At 30.8% G+C, this 16,715-nt stretch overlaps 3 protein-coding genes across 5 annotated transcripts; 2 read left to right on the forward strand and 1 right to left on the reverse strand.

The window, feature by feature from the left end:
* Positions 1-51: 51 nt before the first annotated feature.
* Positions 52-3,986, forward strand: LOC113377084 (mediator of RNA polymerase II transcription subunit 21). Of its 2 annotated transcripts, none has more exons than XM_026617275.1 (4): positions 52-221; positions 326-604; positions 779-876; positions 3,953-3,986. In XM_026617275.1, exons 1-4 carry the CDS (start codon positions 180-182, stop codon positions 3,984-3,986), a joined length of 453 nt encoding a protein of 150 aa, XP_026473060.1. In that variant the 5' UTR covers positions 52-179. The 2 variants fall into 2 exon arrangements, with proteins under 2 accessions (XP_026473060.1, XP_026473057.1); XM_026617272.1 differs by lacking the exon at positions 3,953-3,986 and adding an exon at positions 1,367-1,520 and having other exon boundaries at positions 779-982.
* LOC113377083 (histone-lysine N-methyltransferase SETD1-like) lies at positions 1,216-14,450 on the reverse strand. The gene is made up of 16 exons (XM_026617271.1): positions 14,115-14,450; positions 13,734-13,957; positions 12,802-13,659; positions 12,565-12,706; positions 12,346-12,479; positions 12,110-12,234; positions 11,915-12,042; positions 11,205-11,405; positions 9,886-10,239; positions 7,141-8,333; positions 6,849-7,002; positions 4,732-4,993; positions 4,278-4,565; positions 2,944-3,141; positions 2,287-2,750; positions 1,216-1,439 (listed from the first exon to the last, which is right to left on the reverse strand). The coding sequence occupies exons 2-16, from the start codon at positions 13,955-13,957 to the stop codon at positions 1,266-1,268; spliced, it is 4,899 nt and encodes a 1,632-aa protein (XP_026473056.1). The 5' UTR covers positions 14,115-14,450; the 3' UTR covers positions 1,216-1,265.
* Positions 14,451-15,638: 1,188 nt separating this feature from the next.
* Positions 15,639-16,631, forward strand: LOC113377720 (cytochrome b-c1 complex subunit 6, mitochondrial-like). Of its 2 annotated transcripts, XM_026618129.1 has the most exons (3): positions 15,639-15,708; positions 15,818-15,959; positions 16,385-16,631. In XM_026618129.1, exons 2-3 carry the CDS (start codon positions 15,867-15,869, stop codon positions 16,556-16,558), a joined length of 267 nt encoding a protein of 88 aa, XP_026473914.1. In that variant the 5' UTR covers positions 15,639-15,708; positions 15,818-15,866; the 3' UTR covers positions 16,559-16,631. The 2 variants fall into 2 exon arrangements, with proteins under 2 accessions (XP_026473914.1, XP_026473912.1); XM_026618127.1 differs by lacking the exon at positions 15,639-15,708 and having other exon boundaries at positions 15,734-15,959.
* Positions 16,632-16,715: the final 84 nt, after the last annotated feature.

Genomic DNA, 16,715 nt, shown 5'->3' on the forward strand with positions numbered 1-16,715 from the left:
TCTTGATGTATCTATGTTCATTGTTTACATGTCATTTGTCAATATCAACATCATCTGTCAATGTCAACCTTAAAAATGCTCTAAAATTCGTAATTTGATATTGGTATGGTAAAATAAGTGATTTCGATAATATGATCGATGGTACGCAAATACTGCTAAAATAATAAAATAGCACTAAAATGTCTGATCGTTTAACCCAATTACAAGATGTTATTAATCAGGTCTGCTCTTATTGATAAAAATTACATACAAAATATATTATAAACTAATGTACCATGCATCTTTATTATTCATTTTTCTATTTCTAACTTTCTATATCTTTTAGCAAGCAGATCATTTTTGCAACGCGATCGGTATTCTGCAACAACATTCCACGCCTACAAAGTTTGCAGCATTTGATCGAAGTGGCTCTCAAACCCCAAATCAGCAACAGAACCACGAAGATTACGCCCAGTTGTTTTCAATACTTATCTCAAGATGTGCTAAAGATATTGATACACTAATTGAATCTCTTCCCAATGAGGATAGCTCAACCGAACTACAAGTTAATAGTTTAAGAGTTCTTGAAACTGAAAACCAAGAAGCAGCTGAAAGATTGGAAGAGGTTTGTAAATTTCACTAGTCACTGTAAAATATAAATTTTTATCTAAAAAAATTTATAAATGCTCTAGCACTATAGTCCTATAATACAGATGTATTTTAAGATCTATGTCTAGTATAATTTTAATGTTAATAACCACTAATTTGTTTCCACTCCAAAAATTTTTTTTTATTTAAGATCGTGCAAAGGGGTGAACTCTTGTTAGAAAAAATCCAAAGTGCACTCAGTGATATAGCACAAGCTCAACTGGATATGCAAATACCCACTACTACTTCATCAACAAAGACTGCAAAAAATGCATAACATATTTATTTAAATTAAAATTAAATAATTTAATTAGAAATACATTTTTCAAAACTTGACAACTATATGACAATTCTAGTAAGTATGTTCTTTTTGTACATATAACTTAAATTATGAATGAAAAATTAGTTTATTATATTTTCTAATTTCATAGGTTGCAGAAAATATATTTATAAAATATACAAATTTGATACAAAATAGTCTTAACATACAATTCTTTACTGTACAATGTCAAAGAGAATGTTTTAATATATATATATACCTAAAGTTTATATATATATACCTAAAACAATCACTGAGCTTCATATATTTATTAATTATGAGATAACCGTTTCTAATAAAAATACTATATTATTTACAATTAATTTAATGTTCCCCTACACTGAACCGCTCCACACAAACATGTAATCTTTTCTTCTTCCAATGGGAATTTATAATCATAAGTGATTTCTTCATTTACAGCAATGGGCTGCTTGGAATATATCACAATTTTTTTCTGGGCCTCTATAGTGATGATTTTTGCATAACAATTAGGCTGTAAATACAAATACAACATAATATTATCTGTATGGATTCCTCCTCAAAAAAAATTTATATAGTTGAAGTATCATTGATTGGGTAATAATCCTGAATGTTCATTTTTTCAGTTTTTGTTTTTGTTTTTGTTTTTTGATAATCAAATATTGTAGAATTTCGAGTTTTGATTTGATTTCACCCTTGATTGACACGTATATTTTAGCTAATAGTTTTTTTTTGTAAATTAATGGTGTATTTAAAAATTGTATTTTATTTGATATACATATCAAGTGCCCAAATGTATAAATAAAAAGTGAAAATTAATTTAGCATTTTAATTAAGCTAATTGGCTGCTAATTATATCAATCTTTTCCATGCTATTTCCATACAAAACTTTAATTGAATTGCGCACTATCTAAAGGACAATATTAAGTGCTACAACTGATAGAGGATTATTTAATCAATTTGAGAAGCATTTGAGCCCCTGGGAGCAAGAAAATTCGAAAATGTCCATATTAAGGACCACCGTAATATATATATATATATATATATATTAGAGATCACCATTCTTTTCCTTAAGTAATAGGATGTTTGGTATTGAAAGTATGGATTAAACTAATGACATGTTCCAAAAACATTGTCTTAAACTGATTTCGAAATACAAATGTTTTCGTTCATTCTCTTGGAAATATATTTAAACTTTCGCCAATATAACAACATTTACAATAATTGCAATCCACTTTGTAAAAAACATCAGTAATACGCTCAACAGATATATATATATATATATATATATATATATATATATATATATATATATATATATATATATATATATACAATAGAGATATTTGAAAAGTACTTACGTTACAGCTATGATTGATAAACCGAGCAAGGTTACCGCACTTTGTGGCATCAATAATGTTATCTATATCTATCCTGAACAAATATGAACTTCCAATTCCAATGGATTCATATTTTGTTTCACGCAAATCGGCAACCACAGGTCTAATCATTTGTCCCACATACTCTATAACCATTTCGTCAGCAGCGATAGGTTCCATGGCAAATAGACCCCAGTCATGAATTCCTGATTTAGCAAATTTCAATTGTTTTTTCCTGAACTTCAGCTGGTTGAACTTCAGCAAATCTGAATCAGTGTCTGTTCCAAATGCTGTAAGTAATCTTCTCTGATTTGACCTAGCTTCTCGTGAAATGCCTTGTGTTTTGGCTACTGAATTCTTCTGCTCCATGTTAATTGCATTGTTAATGGATTTGGCATTATGGTACTTAAATTTGGCTTTTTCTTTCATGTCCAGTTTGTAAAAACCTATAATAACGTTGTCACATGATCACTATAATAACATTTCACAAAAAAAGTATACTTATAATATCAAATTAGAAAAAAAAACTGAAATAACTAGGTTAAATTTGCAATTTAAAAGAAAAAATATAATTTAGTATTTAACAATTTTATGTTGATGCAGGATGTGGCATATAAGTATTATTGAAAGCAAAATTACCTTCCGTCCTTGCGCAACCAGTTTTATGCATTCGCAGATCATCAGCATGTTTATGTTTTTTCTTAGGTGGTATATAATGAAGATCTGTAGGACAATGTTCAACCCAATGGGTGTCATTTAACCAGTAACTATTAGAATCATCAGCAAGGAGTAGATCATAACTTTTCTGAAGATAATACATGTCTTCTTTATCAATACCTGTAATTCAAAACAAAAAATGTTATAAATAGTGGAGTGCATGGCATTGCGCCTTAAGGCAAATTGCTGAAACTTCCTGTGCCGTAATTAAAAATCTTGGTACGGAACCCAAAAAAAAAAATACACAAAATGAGTACACATTATTATATAATATAAATCTCTATAAAATATCAAATAAACATCTTTGACCTCAAAATGACATTTTTTTAACTTATTTTTATTGAGAGTCCATAACCGCTGGTCCTGCCTTCCCAAAAATTTAATCAGTTCTTCATCTTGTCAATACAAGTAAAATGTTTTTTGAATTATTAAAATCGGATGCTCCGTTCTGTTAAAAACTGAATTACTGTTTTTGGCACTTTTTGCCCCGTATCTTCGAAACGGCTAGACCTGCCTTCATTTGTACACACACACACACACACACACATACATCCATTTTTTCTAAGGTATGCCAAAATATTCAGAAACCTTTGAAATGTAATGATATACACCTAAGTCTGTTTTTACACGGTTTTGATATAACACAGTTTGAAAATAGAATAGTTTTAAGTTTTTTACACGATTTTATTCTATTTAGCACAATTTGAAATTTTATTTACTTAAATTTTTTTGTCAAATTTAATTTTTGCGATGTATGTTCATATCATAAAAAAGTACCTATGAAAGAAAAAAGTCTGAAACCATCTATAGTATCGATAGTTTGCGAACACTAGCTTAAAGATTTAAGTGAATTCCCCTTTAGCGCGTACAAACAATTTTTACTGGTCAAAGCAAATGTGAAGTGAATGGCAAAGCACTAATTTAGGGGAATTATTATTAAAATAAACATGAATTCTTGTTCTTGAAAATTCTTGTTTTTCACTAATTTTAATAGGTTTTAGAGAGTAGGACAAACCACCCATTTTTGTATAAGATCAATGTCTTTTTTTTACACGGCTTCTTCTGGAACCAATCTCCGTTCAAAAACAGACTTAGGTGTATACAAATTTTCAATTTCATTTTTTTTGCGATTACTATAACATACCCTATGGTAAGTTAATAATCTTATGAAACATAATTCTTTACCAACAAGTAAAGTAGTAATTCATAATTCTTTACAAACAAATATTTAGCTTGTTTACAAATATTGAATATACCTTTAGTCAAGAATTCATAAAGAATTCCAACTTCCTGCATGACTTCTCGTTCCTTATATTTAATATATGGATAAGGATCCGGTAACGTTTGAGCTGGATTAAAATCATTTGTGTAGACACTTTCTCGAATCTTGTTTGGAGGCTGCTTGTGTTTTGTAAGATTGACATCATTATCTGAGTACAATGGCTGTGCCTTTCGTTGTTGTGCCAATTTTTTGTAATCATTTTTATTCAACCTAGATTTTGGTTCCTTCTTTGTTTTCTTCATTGTGACAGGGGTCTTTTGTACTGCAAAAAAGAAAGAAAAGAGACAGAATTAAATAATTGATAAAACTCTGTAGAAGCTCCAAATAAAGTGTTTTAAAATTTAGTGTAAATGGTGTTTTTAAAAATACCGTTTTAGTGTTTAGTACAACTATCATTTTATTATTATTATAATGTTGGCAAATTGTACCTGAAGATGAAGAGTGCGTCGATTCAGCGGTTGTATAACCATGATCGTGCGCAAATGCGTTAGTGTCGTCTCGTTTCCGCTTCTCAGGCTCACGCGGTGCAGGAATTGAACTTTTATCAGAAGCAGATGCCGGAGGTAAACTGTATGAATGTTCTAAAGCCACTTGAGAGGCAGGTGTAGAACCTCCGTCACTCGAACTGCAACTGCCACGAGAACCACTAGGTGATACGGTGCGCGGCCGCGAGGAAAGGGTTGACAGACTCTGCAAACAAATATAGCTAATAAATAAATAATAAGCTTAAATTTAAAAACCCTTTAAAAAAATATATAAAAACCTATAAAACAATGTCACATAATCACATTAACACACCATAATAACATTGAAAAAAAAACTATACTCATAAGCAAAATATTTAAAAAAAACTGAAGTTAACTATGCCAAATTTGCAACTTAATAAAAAAAAATAAAAGAAATAAATATTTATAAATATTATATTGGTACAGGATGTTCTGAGTATGTATTAATAAAAGAGAAATTACCTTCTGTCCTTGCACAAACTGTTTTGTGAAGTTGAAATTCATCAATATATTTATGTTATGAATCGTGCCTTAAAGCAAATTGCTGGAACTTCCCGTACAAAATATAACAATTTTGAAAAAAAAACTTTAAAAATTTGATAAAACGAGATTTTTGATAATTTTGAAGTTTCTTAAAAAAATTGACTTTTTTGAAAAAATTGTTTTTCTATATCTTGAAATTTTTAGAAAATTTTGATCTTTTTTCAAAGCAATCGTGCTGCGTGCTGTTTTGGAGAAGAAATATCTAAGCGCGTAAGCGCCGCGTCTTAGTTTACAGAATAATCATTGGTACGGAATAGAATGAAATGTAAATGTAAACAAATAGAATGTAAATGTAATGAAATAGAAATGTAAACAAAATTTGTACTCATTATTAAAATCTCTAAAAATATCTGATAATTTCATATGCATATGTCTAATGATCATTTTAGACCGCTAAATATTATATTTTCCTCTGTATCTCCGAAACTCCTAGACCTGCCTCCCAAAAATTTAATCAATCCTCCATTTTGTCAATACAAGTAAAATTTTGTTTGAATTATTGAAATCGGACGCTCTGTTTTCTCAAAAACTGAATTACCATTTTCGGCACTTTTTGTCGCGTTCGAAGCGGCTAGACCTGCCTTTGCCAAAAACTAATCAGCACGTCTCTTTAAGGTGCGTCCTCCCATAACAAACGAGCACGAACGAGTATGATAAACAAGAAAATACAAAGAAGAACAAACACGAACGCGAACGAAAGCAAATCATTGCAAACGAACTTGAACAAACGCCTCAAAGCAATGAGGACTTGAATCTTCTTTGTTCGTTTCTGGATGTACCGTGAAACGTCAGTTTTACTATTTAAAGTGAAGGGAAAGGGAAACATTATTGAAAGTGATCAAATTTATAAAATTTATCAATAACAACAATATCTTATAATAAGCACAACATAATCTAATGCAGGACTGCACATATAAACAATAACAAAGAAAAATGTTTGTCTACATTCGTGGTAGTGTCCACACTGCACATACGAGAACGCACCTTTAAAAACTCTATAAAATATCTGATAATTTTAATGCACATATGTCTAATGATCAGTTTTGACTGCCAAATAGCATTTGTTTTTTAACTTCTTCCACTCCGAAACCCCTAGACCTGCCTCAACAAAAATTTAATCAATCCTCCATTTTGCCAATACAAGTAAAATATTTTTTAAATTATTCAAATCGGACGCTCCGTTCTCTCAAAAGCTGAATTACCAATTTTCGGCATTTTGGCACTTTTTACCCCTTATTTTCGAAACAGCTGAACCTGCCTTTGCCAAAAACTAATCAGCACGTCACCTTATCAATATTGAATGTTTTTAAACCATTCAAATCGGATGATTCATCTTTCCGCCACACACACACAAAGTTGGTAAAGAATTATATTACCCTACAGAAAGTTAAAAACAAAATATATTTTACAAAATATACTTTACAAATTATGGTCCAATTAGTAGAAAGAATACAATTAGTAGAAAGAATATTTTTAGATATATTATTGATGATTACCCCATTAATGTCTTTAGTTGATTCATCTGTGGCAGGTGTCTTCTTAGTAGATAAGCTCGAGCTACTTGATGTACTTGTTGTTGTATTGCCACTAGATGAAGTAGCAGTAGTGGAGGATGACACAGCCTTTTTTGCAGGAGTACGTTCTACTATTCTATAATAAACACAAAAAATAAGGCTTTAAAAACAAACGAATGAAATGGGTTGTCAAATACAGATTTTGAATCAAATTAAAATTACTGTCAAATTTAATGATATTAATAGATAATAAATAAATAAATCATTTATTTACTTTTTAGGCTCGGGGGTTGTTAATTTGACGAGCTCATCCATTGCAGAATAGCTTGATCCAGGTGTTCTGGGAACTTTGCGATCTCCACTTTCACTAAGACTTAATAAGTATTCCGCTTCTTCTAGTCTTGCAATACCAGGTTTATCAGATTCCTTTTCTTTCGGGGATACCGCTTTTTGGATTTCTACCTCTTCTTTTGCTTTGGACTGCTCCATCCTCAACTGCTCCTTTCGTTTTTGTTCCTCCATAAATTCTCTTTCAATTTGCTCCATGTACTCGGTATTTCTTCTCCTTCTTTCTTGATACTCCCTTTCTTCATCAGAATCAGAGTAAATCCTATCTTCTAGAATTGCAGATTTTTTCTCTGAAACTGAAGGTTTTATTTCGGGTTTATTATCAGGTTCAGGCACAATTTCAGATTTGGGTTCTAGTTCAATATCGTGGCCTGGTGTTTTTGGTCTTGTGGGACTCATTGATACTTCTTCATCAGGGATAGGCGTGTCCCTGTCAGAAATTTTAGAAAGTGCATCATCACTGTCACTATCTGTAGAATATATCCGATTGTCTTTTATCTTGAGCTTTGATTTTTCATGCCTAATTGTCTCTTTTGGTTTTGTGTTGCGAGTTTTTATTTCCATCTCTACCTCACTGTCTGAAGAACTGCTATCAGAACTAGATAGTTCTCCACTCGAACTTTCGGATGTTGTGAAGAAACTGCTCATGGAACCCTTTCTCCTGATCATGGGCCGTGGCTCATTAGTTGTTGGTTCCTTTTCATCATCGCTGTTTTGCACAATTTCTTCCTGGTCACTCAAATTCTTCTCAGAGTCGCGTCGTTTGGGACTCGCCCGTTTGGGAATCCTTCTAAAACTAGGCATCTTGGGAATTTGAGCTCTAAGCCCTAAACCAAAAGAAGATCCGTATCCACCTAAATCTAAACTATCTCTGTGATTTTCTAGAATTGTAGAAATATTTTCTGATTTCTTTTGAATAGGAGTAATGTCAGCTAGTACAGTTCCTTTATTGGCAGATTTGCTCTGCTGTTCATCCCACCAGTTTTCAAGTTTCTTATAAGCTGTATTTTCCACCATCCGTTTGTTGAAATCCTTTTTCAAAATATTTTTCAGTTCAGCTGTGATTTGTTGCAGGACGCCGTTGATTGTCATAGCATGCGGATCATCTTTCTCCACGGCCTAGAGTTGTATAAACAAATTACAATAAATCTATTAGAACTATTTCTTTGACGAATTTTTATAATTCAACCGCTGCAGGGATTCCGTGATCCCGAAAACCGGGTATGTATGTGTACGTACGTATGACGCATCGGCAAGATAAGGCGATTGTTTATAAATTATATACGACCTAATGAATGGAACCCATTTATAAACATTATTAGTCATCCACGTGCATTGTTTTCATATCTAATTCGTTATCAATGATTTTTAAACAAAATATACAATTGACACCTTATAATTCTCTATATTGCATATTTTCCTATTTATCATTCGTATTTATTTATTATTTCATTTTTATTAGTTATCGAGTGATATAATGTTGGTCTTGGAGGAGGATGACCTCTTTCTTATGCGTACATTGCAGATTCTTAGAAATCGTTCATATAGAATTATTTTATTTATTTTATAGACAATCATAAAATACAATAATTTTCTATGAGTCTTTGTGATGTGTTGATATCTAATGATGATTTAATTATACATTAATATACTATACTAACACTTGCAAGTACTAATTCATATCGACTAATAATGTACTCGGATTATTTCTTTATGACAATTGTGCCGACAATTGTAGAATGAGAAAAAGGTTTTCGGCTTGTTATATTTGTACTAAAATTCAGTCCTCACTTGAAGATTAAACAATTGTTTATTTTTTTAAAAACATATTTTAACAAACGAAATATAAGTTATTAATTGAATTTGTTTTTTTTCATAAATATATAATTCCATACAAGCCTATTATATGTAAAATGTAATGTAGTAGTTAATATATAATTGTTTAATTGCACTTTTTTTTGTATCTATCTACTCCTATTCTCTACGTAATAAAATAATATGTACTCATTTTAGAACAATAATAATATAAATATGTCAATACAACAACTGCTGTAAATAATTAACTAATTTTTTCATTGATAATACCGGTATCAATACCGGGACCCAGTATTACAAATTTCAAATATTGAATACCGGTATTCAGATTTTAGTACGGTATTGGAAGCCTTACCTATAATATTTTAGTATGTTATTTTAGACTGCTAAATCTATCTTTATATACAAAATTTAGTGAAAATCGTAAAAAATGTTTTTCAACATTTAATTACAAAGAAACGATTCGGCAGATCTTTGCCAGTTTTTGGTATCAATGCGATTGCCAATCAATATATGCCAAACAGCTTTTGAATTTTTAAAATTCGATTCAAAATTGTGGGCTAAAATGTAGATGACAGATTTTACACAATCTGCTAATTAAAAAAAAAGCTCGGCCAATGGTCGCGCAAACTGATAAATGCTTGTCCTTATATTGAATGGCTTTAAAAATTTTGAAATTGGTCAAAAATCGACTCACATATACATGCACATACATATACATATACACATTCTTAAAATAATTATATATCCGCAAAAACAAACTCCTTCAGAGAGTTAATAATAAATTCTAATAAAAAATCAAAGCAAGATAATCACTGCACTTCAGCAATATTAATAAAATAATTTATTTACTCACATGTGCCTCTTTTGTACCACTAGGATACATTGGCGGAATATATGGTCCAGAATTAAGAGCATAGCCTGGATAGTGCTGCGTGTGAGGCATATGATACATCATCTGTGAATCATATCCTGTCCCTGGAGGCATTTGATAACCTGGAGGTGGAGCTTGCCAATCTCCATAACCAGGAGGGTAATAGTTGATTGTTCCAGGTGGAGGGGGAGGAACCGCCACAGTCGGTGGCGGTATCCCTGGAGGTAAGTTCATATGCCCGTACTGATACGAAGGCGGGGGATAATCTACTCCAGGGGGGTATGTGGTAGTTGTTTCAGATACCTTTTCAGTCGATGATAATGATGATAGTGACATCTGTTCCAATATATGATAAAAATAAAAACAATATATGAAAGAAAAAATCTAATATTGACCATTGTAAATAAATTGATCATCTTAAAATAAGATAAATTATTGCACTTATGATATTTAATAATGTATATATTGAAAACTATTGATTGTAAAGTCGATTTTTAAATTATTTGACATATATCAATTGCCTAATTTTCTTTTGGCATTCGTTGAAAGATGGAAAATCAATATGAAATTTTTTGTCAAGGCATATTGAAGCATATTAAACTCACAAAAAATTATGAGATGTTTATGGTATTGAAGCCTTAAAAAAACGGCAGTGTCAAAATTAGTTTGCCAAATTTAATTCTGGTGATTTTACACTTAACGATAAAAAACACTCTGGCCCTCAACTGGAAGTTGATTAAGAAGAAATTGTCTAGTTCCACTCTTTCTAGACAACCCAACTATCAATTCTGATGTCTACATTGAACAACTAACAAAACTGAAACTACACTGTGGAAGAAAAGCGGGCTGAATTAACAAATCAAAGCATTGATTTATTCCATTATTAACATCACATATCTTTAGCCACTCGGCCAAAATTATTAGAGATAAATTGGGATGTTTTGCCACACCCACCATATAGTTTTGACCTTGCACCTTCTGATTACTTTTTGTTTCAATTTTTATAAAACTCCTTCAATGGTAAACAATTCAATAATGATGAGGATGGCAAATTGTATCTGATTCAGTTTTTTACTAATAAAATCCAGAAGTTTTATGAAAATGTATAATGATTATAGAATAAAGTTAATAGTTCAATGAAAAAATCTGATTTTCTCTGAACATTTGAAAATCTGCACTTACTTAGTTGTCAACTATAAATTTTCATTCAATTACAATGTCAATTGCCCATTTAGCAAATTAAAAAAAAAAAACAGACAAAACTTATTAATAATTAGCAAAGGAATAAATATAATCATCACCTTATCATCATTTTCACTAGATCCAACACCAGGAGGTCCATGCACAGGACTATAAGTCAATTTATCTGATGGTTCTCCTGTCAACAACTCGTCTTCACTACTTGATATATCACTACCTAATTTATCAAACTCATTTGGCAACAATGGTGTGTTTTTTTTACGTTTTGCAGAAGCATTTTCTTTCAGTTTATTCTTCAGTATCTTCAAAAAAAAAAGAAAAAGATTACTTATTGCATTCAGACCAATACTTTAACAACTTGAAATCGAAAAACTATCTTTACACATTCGCATTCAAACTCAATAATTCAATAAACTCTTTTGGTACAGTATTCAAAAAGTTGTTTAAAAAAAACGGCTTGTAATAATTTTAATGTATGATAATTGTTAAGATAAAAATCATGAATAAAATGTTTTAAAAGTACTAGAGGGGCGGCTGTTGAACTGTTGTTACTATTTGTGATACATATTTGATAATTAATTCATAATTATTACCTCTTTTGTATCATGCCATTTGTAATATACTAGACCATTTGAAGAGCAAAAAAAACACATTTATGAATTTCTACAAATTGCATTGCTTTTCTACATAAAGATAACTATGTAACAGTTCAGATATTTACAAACTTGGTAGAACCTAATTGTACTGAACCAAAAGAGTTAAACAAACACAAACGTTGAATTATATAATTATATATAATTACGTTTCTTACCTCTTGCAATTGTCTATGATTACTTAAATATACTTCATAACTCAAAAAAGGTGAAGGGGGATCACTCAAAGGTGATTGTAAAATGAGATCTCTTGGAACTTCGTTTTCTTGAACATGATCAATAGGACCTTAAAAATAGATCAATTATTAAAAGCATTCAACTGAATTATAGCACTGTTAAATAAAATTATATACTTCGTTTTTCAGGGCTTTGGTAAACTTTATCATTATCCTCTGGCTCAGACTCTGAACTCATGCCAAGTTGTAAAAAAGGTGGCGCCATGCCTCCTGATCCTTTACCTTTTAGCAACATTGCAATTCTAAACATACAAAAAACAAACCGACCTCTTTAACATTCAATTACAGAGAAGATTGTTACTTAAAATAAATTAATAAATCCATCCAATTCAAAATTTAAAATTTGCACATACCGAGTATCTAAATCAACAGTAGAATTTTCTGTTTTGCCCTCATCTTTTTTCTCGAAAACTGGAGAATGATTCTTTTTAGGAAGAACTGGAGGAACTTCTACCCAATTATTGAGAACTTTAGGTTCAGGAGGTGCCTGAATATATTTTTTCCAATGTATAGTAATAGTTTTAAATATATATTTAAATCAGACATATCCAAATCTAATTACGATCACTTACAATAGTTGAACATGAAGTCGGTGTCTGTGGTGCTGGTGAATGATTCCAAGGTTCCTGACCAGGCCACGGTGGCATGGGCCACATATGTTGCCCTGGAGGTGGAGCAGGCATATTTTGATATGAATTCATATTGTATTGGTAACTAAAATGAAGAAATTGACAAATGTCAAAAAAAAAGAGAACTTCAAACTTTGTGGTATATACTTCAGTATCACTTTTTTCTTGTAATTTACTCACCCTGAATAATAAGGATCATACATATTTTGAGGTGTTGAACTATTATATGTGGTTGTAGTAAAACTGCTTGTAACATCACTTTGACTACTAGAACTATATAAAGAATCACTTTTAACTGATGATACTGAAAACTCCCTCCCTTCTCTGCCACCTTTAAAATTTCTCTCTCGACTATATCTCCCACTATCCCTGCTTGGTTCTCGGTCCCTATCTTTGTCCCTGTCTTTGTTTCTATCACGATCTCTGACTCGATCATGTTCTTTATCTTTGTCTCGACCATCATAACCATCATAATGGTCTCTATCTCTATCACTTTTATATTTTCTATGGTAACTATCTTTGTCAGATCTTCTATCTCTATCCCAAGACTTTGAAGATTTTTCCCAGTCATTTTCATAACCGTCTCTCTCAGAATGAGTCCTTTCTCGTTCTTTTTGAGAATAGCCATCCCAGTCTTTTCGATAACTAGAAGATTTATCAGACACACTTTCTGTAGGAGTTACTGCAGAATGTTCTTCTGGTATTGAAGACTGCTTCTTGTCAGTTGTGAATTCCGTGAAAAGTTTCTTACACTCCTTGCCAAATGGATCCAAAAATACCCGAAGAACTTTTCCCATGACAGATGTGCCATTATATTTATTGACAAATGCTTGGGCACTTTTGACTAATTCAAAAACAAGCTTAGCTAGACCTAAATGTTTGTTGGTAACCGGGTGATAGAATATGACCTGTTCTTCGGTGTTTCCAAATTTTTGAACCATGTCTTTCAAAAAAGCCTTGTCAATGTTATCATTTAAATTGCAAATAGTTACTTCTAGTTTTGGTGGATCGCCAACATAGTTCTCATCTATTTTGAACCTAAAAAATGACAGATGGTTTGCAAATTTCTGTACATGACAAATATTGTATCTTAAAATATTTTTCAGGTATACCTAGGTACAGGAATATCAAGATTCTCGAGTCTGGTCCATATTCTTGTTAAATGTGATCTGGGGTCTCTCAATTGAACAGGAGGATAAGTTGGGTCATTTGGTACATAACCATCATACCTATATAATTTTGCAGTTCCTTTCATAAGAAATGGATCTACTAGCAATTTGTAATTCTTAGGACCTTTTTGAGCAGCAACATTGTTTTTATCCATTGCTCCATTCATCTAAAACAATTAACATAACCTCAAAATGAACAAACAAAACAAATCAATTGAAATTGTCTAAAAAATACTGTATTAAATTAGACATTTCATAAACAAAAATATACAAGAGTACTTTGAGATAAAAATATTCTAGAGATTTATTTAAAAAAAATCAAACCTTTTTATATTGTTTTCTAAATTATTCAATTTCATTGAACATTTTATTATGATATGCCGTTGGAGTATATTTCAGTCTTTTCCGCGCTTATTTATATACTACAGAAATTTTTCACCCGCCTCCAAAATGACTTAATACTTGAAATAAATAAAGTTTAGGAAATTTGACGATCTCCAGTAATATACAACTCCATTGCTGAGCTTGACTATGTTTGAAGCTAACCTCCAAATTGTCAATTAATACTCTAATATTAAAACCCATATCTGCACCAGATTTACCAAATCTTGCAGCATATACAAAATCTGAGGAATAATTTGAGAAATAATGAATCAATCAGGAAAATCCAGGATACAATCGAAAATAATTTTCCAAAATTTCATACGGTTATGCAAAGTCGTATGAGAACGGTAGACGGAGCGCCGGTGGAAAAATTTGATTCGTTCACTTTTCGTTTGGAAAAAGAAACGCAGAATGAACAAATGTCAATATTTTTTTTAGTTTTAAACAATATATAAATATTCCCGACTTTTGTATTCGTTTTCTCTTTTCGAAAAAAATATGGCGGTCATTTCATTACGCATCTTTGAATAACAATATCTTTAAACGTAATTTACTTAAGTATTTTTTGTTTTTATTAACGAATTCAAAATCTCCACGTTATCCGGAAAACGACGTTTGTACTGAATAATTAAAAATTAATAATTCGATTTAAACTCAATATTCAATTTTGTACACTTTTTAAAATTCATGTGATTTGATGAATAGTTGGTAAAGAGCTAATTAGGATTAATTATATAAAATTTAATACGAAATACACTTCCCGAGTTTTTTACTAAACCGACCGAATGAACGATATTGTTTTGTTATAATTAAACCAATGATTTTGTTCAGACACAGCATACTATTCAAAATTTTTGAAAATTTGTAAACAAATTATAAGTGTCATTTTACCTTTATGCAAGTTGCATAAAATTTCCGATACCTATAAATAATCGACTTAATAAAAAAAAACTAATCAATTAATATCTTTTAAACAAACTTATGATGTCTGCAAGTGTTAACACATTTTATTTTACTTTGTGTTCTAAAATTGCATTTTATTTAAGTGTGCACATCAACAGTAATCATTTTAAAAAAAAAACGTCAACAAAAGGTTAAATTAAGTGTTTGCATTTACTAAAAAGTAATCAATTGATATCTTTCACACCTATAATATAATATATGTAATTGTATTAATTAAATTTAATTTATTTAACACACTTCATTCTACATTCATTTCACTTTGTGTTCTAAAATTGCATTTTATTTAAGTAAGCACATCAACGGTGATCAGTGGTTTTTGAGAAAAATTCAAGGAAATTTGAAATCAAGACAATTTTTAAACTCTCGTAATTTTGTCAAAAACAGTGCAAATACATTAAATTAATAAATGGTCAAAACGAATGGAAAACTTTTTCTAAATTATTTCCCTTCTTTTTATATTGAGAAAATTGGTAACAAGAGTCCTCTCTATTACTTTAGCAACGATCACAACCGAATAATGAACAAATTTCACGTCGGTTTGTTGCGTCATTGGTGAAGTAAAATTTTTGAGGTAATTATATCACAAATACCGCATTTGCACTTGAAATAATAGCTTTTAAACTATTATTTTGCACGAGTTTGATATTTATTGAAACCGTCATTTATTTTACTTGTTTTAGATCAACTTGTAAATCAATTCAGTCTGCGCGGACAAAAAAAATTATAAAAATGTCATCCAACAAAATTAATATCATCCCCAAAGTTGCGGCTCAGGAGGCTACAGAAGAAGAGGAATTGGTCGATCCTCAACAAGCTTTGAGGGTAAAATAGTATTTTGATTAGAAATTTATAATAAAAGTTATTTGAGGTTAGAGCTTTTTGAGTCATTCGTTTTGCTTCGAATGCACAATGCAACAAAAACCTGTCAACAAATATAAGGAATTCACTATATATAGTGTAATAACTGTTAATTACACATTTGCATTGGGTTCATGTCACCCTGTGTCAAGATATTAGGTACACAAATTTTCAGACATTTCGATCATTTTAATACATATTGCTGTACTACAATACAACCAGGCTAATAAGAAAAACCATCACTGATAAGCTTTACTGTCAATCATTAATTAAGAAACTAGTCTAGTTTCCATAATATAAAAGTGAATAGTTTGTTCAAAAACTACTGCTTGATACTTCTATATTTCTTCCTCTTGAGTTTTTTTGTTTATATGTCTTATTTACTACAGGAAAAGTGTGCTGAGGAACATCACCCCAAGAGCCTCTTCGAAAAATACCAAACTTGCAATGATCGTGTGAACTCTAGAACGAAGACTGAGGAAACTTGCTCTGAAGAATTATTTGACTACCTGCATGCCCTTGATCACTGCGTCACCAAGACCTTGTGGAGCAAACTTAAGTAAAAGTGATAAATTAATTAGTAGCATCCAAATTATAATTCAGTTTGAGCTTTTAAAGCAATATAAATAAATAAAGATAGAGTTAAAATAATATGGATTTTTTATTTTTCAATTTCAGTTAAGCTATATCCGAATGGTTTATTGTTTGAAAGCATTAAGT

The sequence above is a fragment of the Ctenocephalides felis genome, unplaced genomic scaffold (genome assembly GCF_003426905.1).
Source record: "Ctenocephalides felis isolate EL2017-DRISC unplaced genomic scaffold, ASM342690v1 CF-g0.4_SCAFFOLD_01886, whole genome shotgun sequence".
Classification (NCBI taxonomy): Eukaryota; Metazoa; Arthropoda; class Insecta; order Siphonaptera; family Pulicidae; genus Ctenocephalides; species Ctenocephalides felis.

Excerpts from the sequence above, each read along its gene's own strand:
- LOC113377083 (XM_026617271.1), bottom strand. The coding sequence starts at position 13,957 with ATGAATGGAGCAATGGATAAAAACAATGTTGCTGCTCAAAAAGGTCCT. Across the intron at positions 8,334-9,885 it reads GTGGTACAAAAGAGGCACAT|GCCGTGGAGAAAGATGATCC; the intron begins GTGAGTAAATAA and ends ATACAACTCTAG. Across the intron at positions 7,003-7,140 it reads ACAACCCCCGAGCCTAAAAA|AATAGTAGAACGTACTCCTG; the intron begins GTAAATAAATGA and ends TGTTTATTATAG.
- LOC113377084 (XM_026617275.1), top strand. The coding sequence starts at position 180 with ATGTCTGATCGTTTAACCCAATTACAAGATGTTATTAATCAG. Across the intron at positions 222-325 it reads TACAAGATGTTATTAATCAG|CAAGCAGATCATTTTTGCAA; the intron begins GTCTGCTCTTAT and ends TATATCTTTTAG. Across the intron at positions 605-778 it reads CAGCTGAAAGATTGGAAGAG|ATCGTGCAAAGGGGTGAACT; the intron begins GTTTGTAAATTT and ends TTTTTATTTAAG.
- LOC113377720 (XM_026618129.1), top strand. The coding sequence starts at position 15,867 with ATGTCATCCAACAAAATTAATATCATCCCCAAAGTTGCGGCTCAGGAG. Across the intron at positions 15,960-16,384 it reads ATCCTCAACAAGCTTTGAGG|GAAAAGTGTGCTGAGGAACA; the intron begins GTAAAATAGTAT and ends TATTTACTACAG.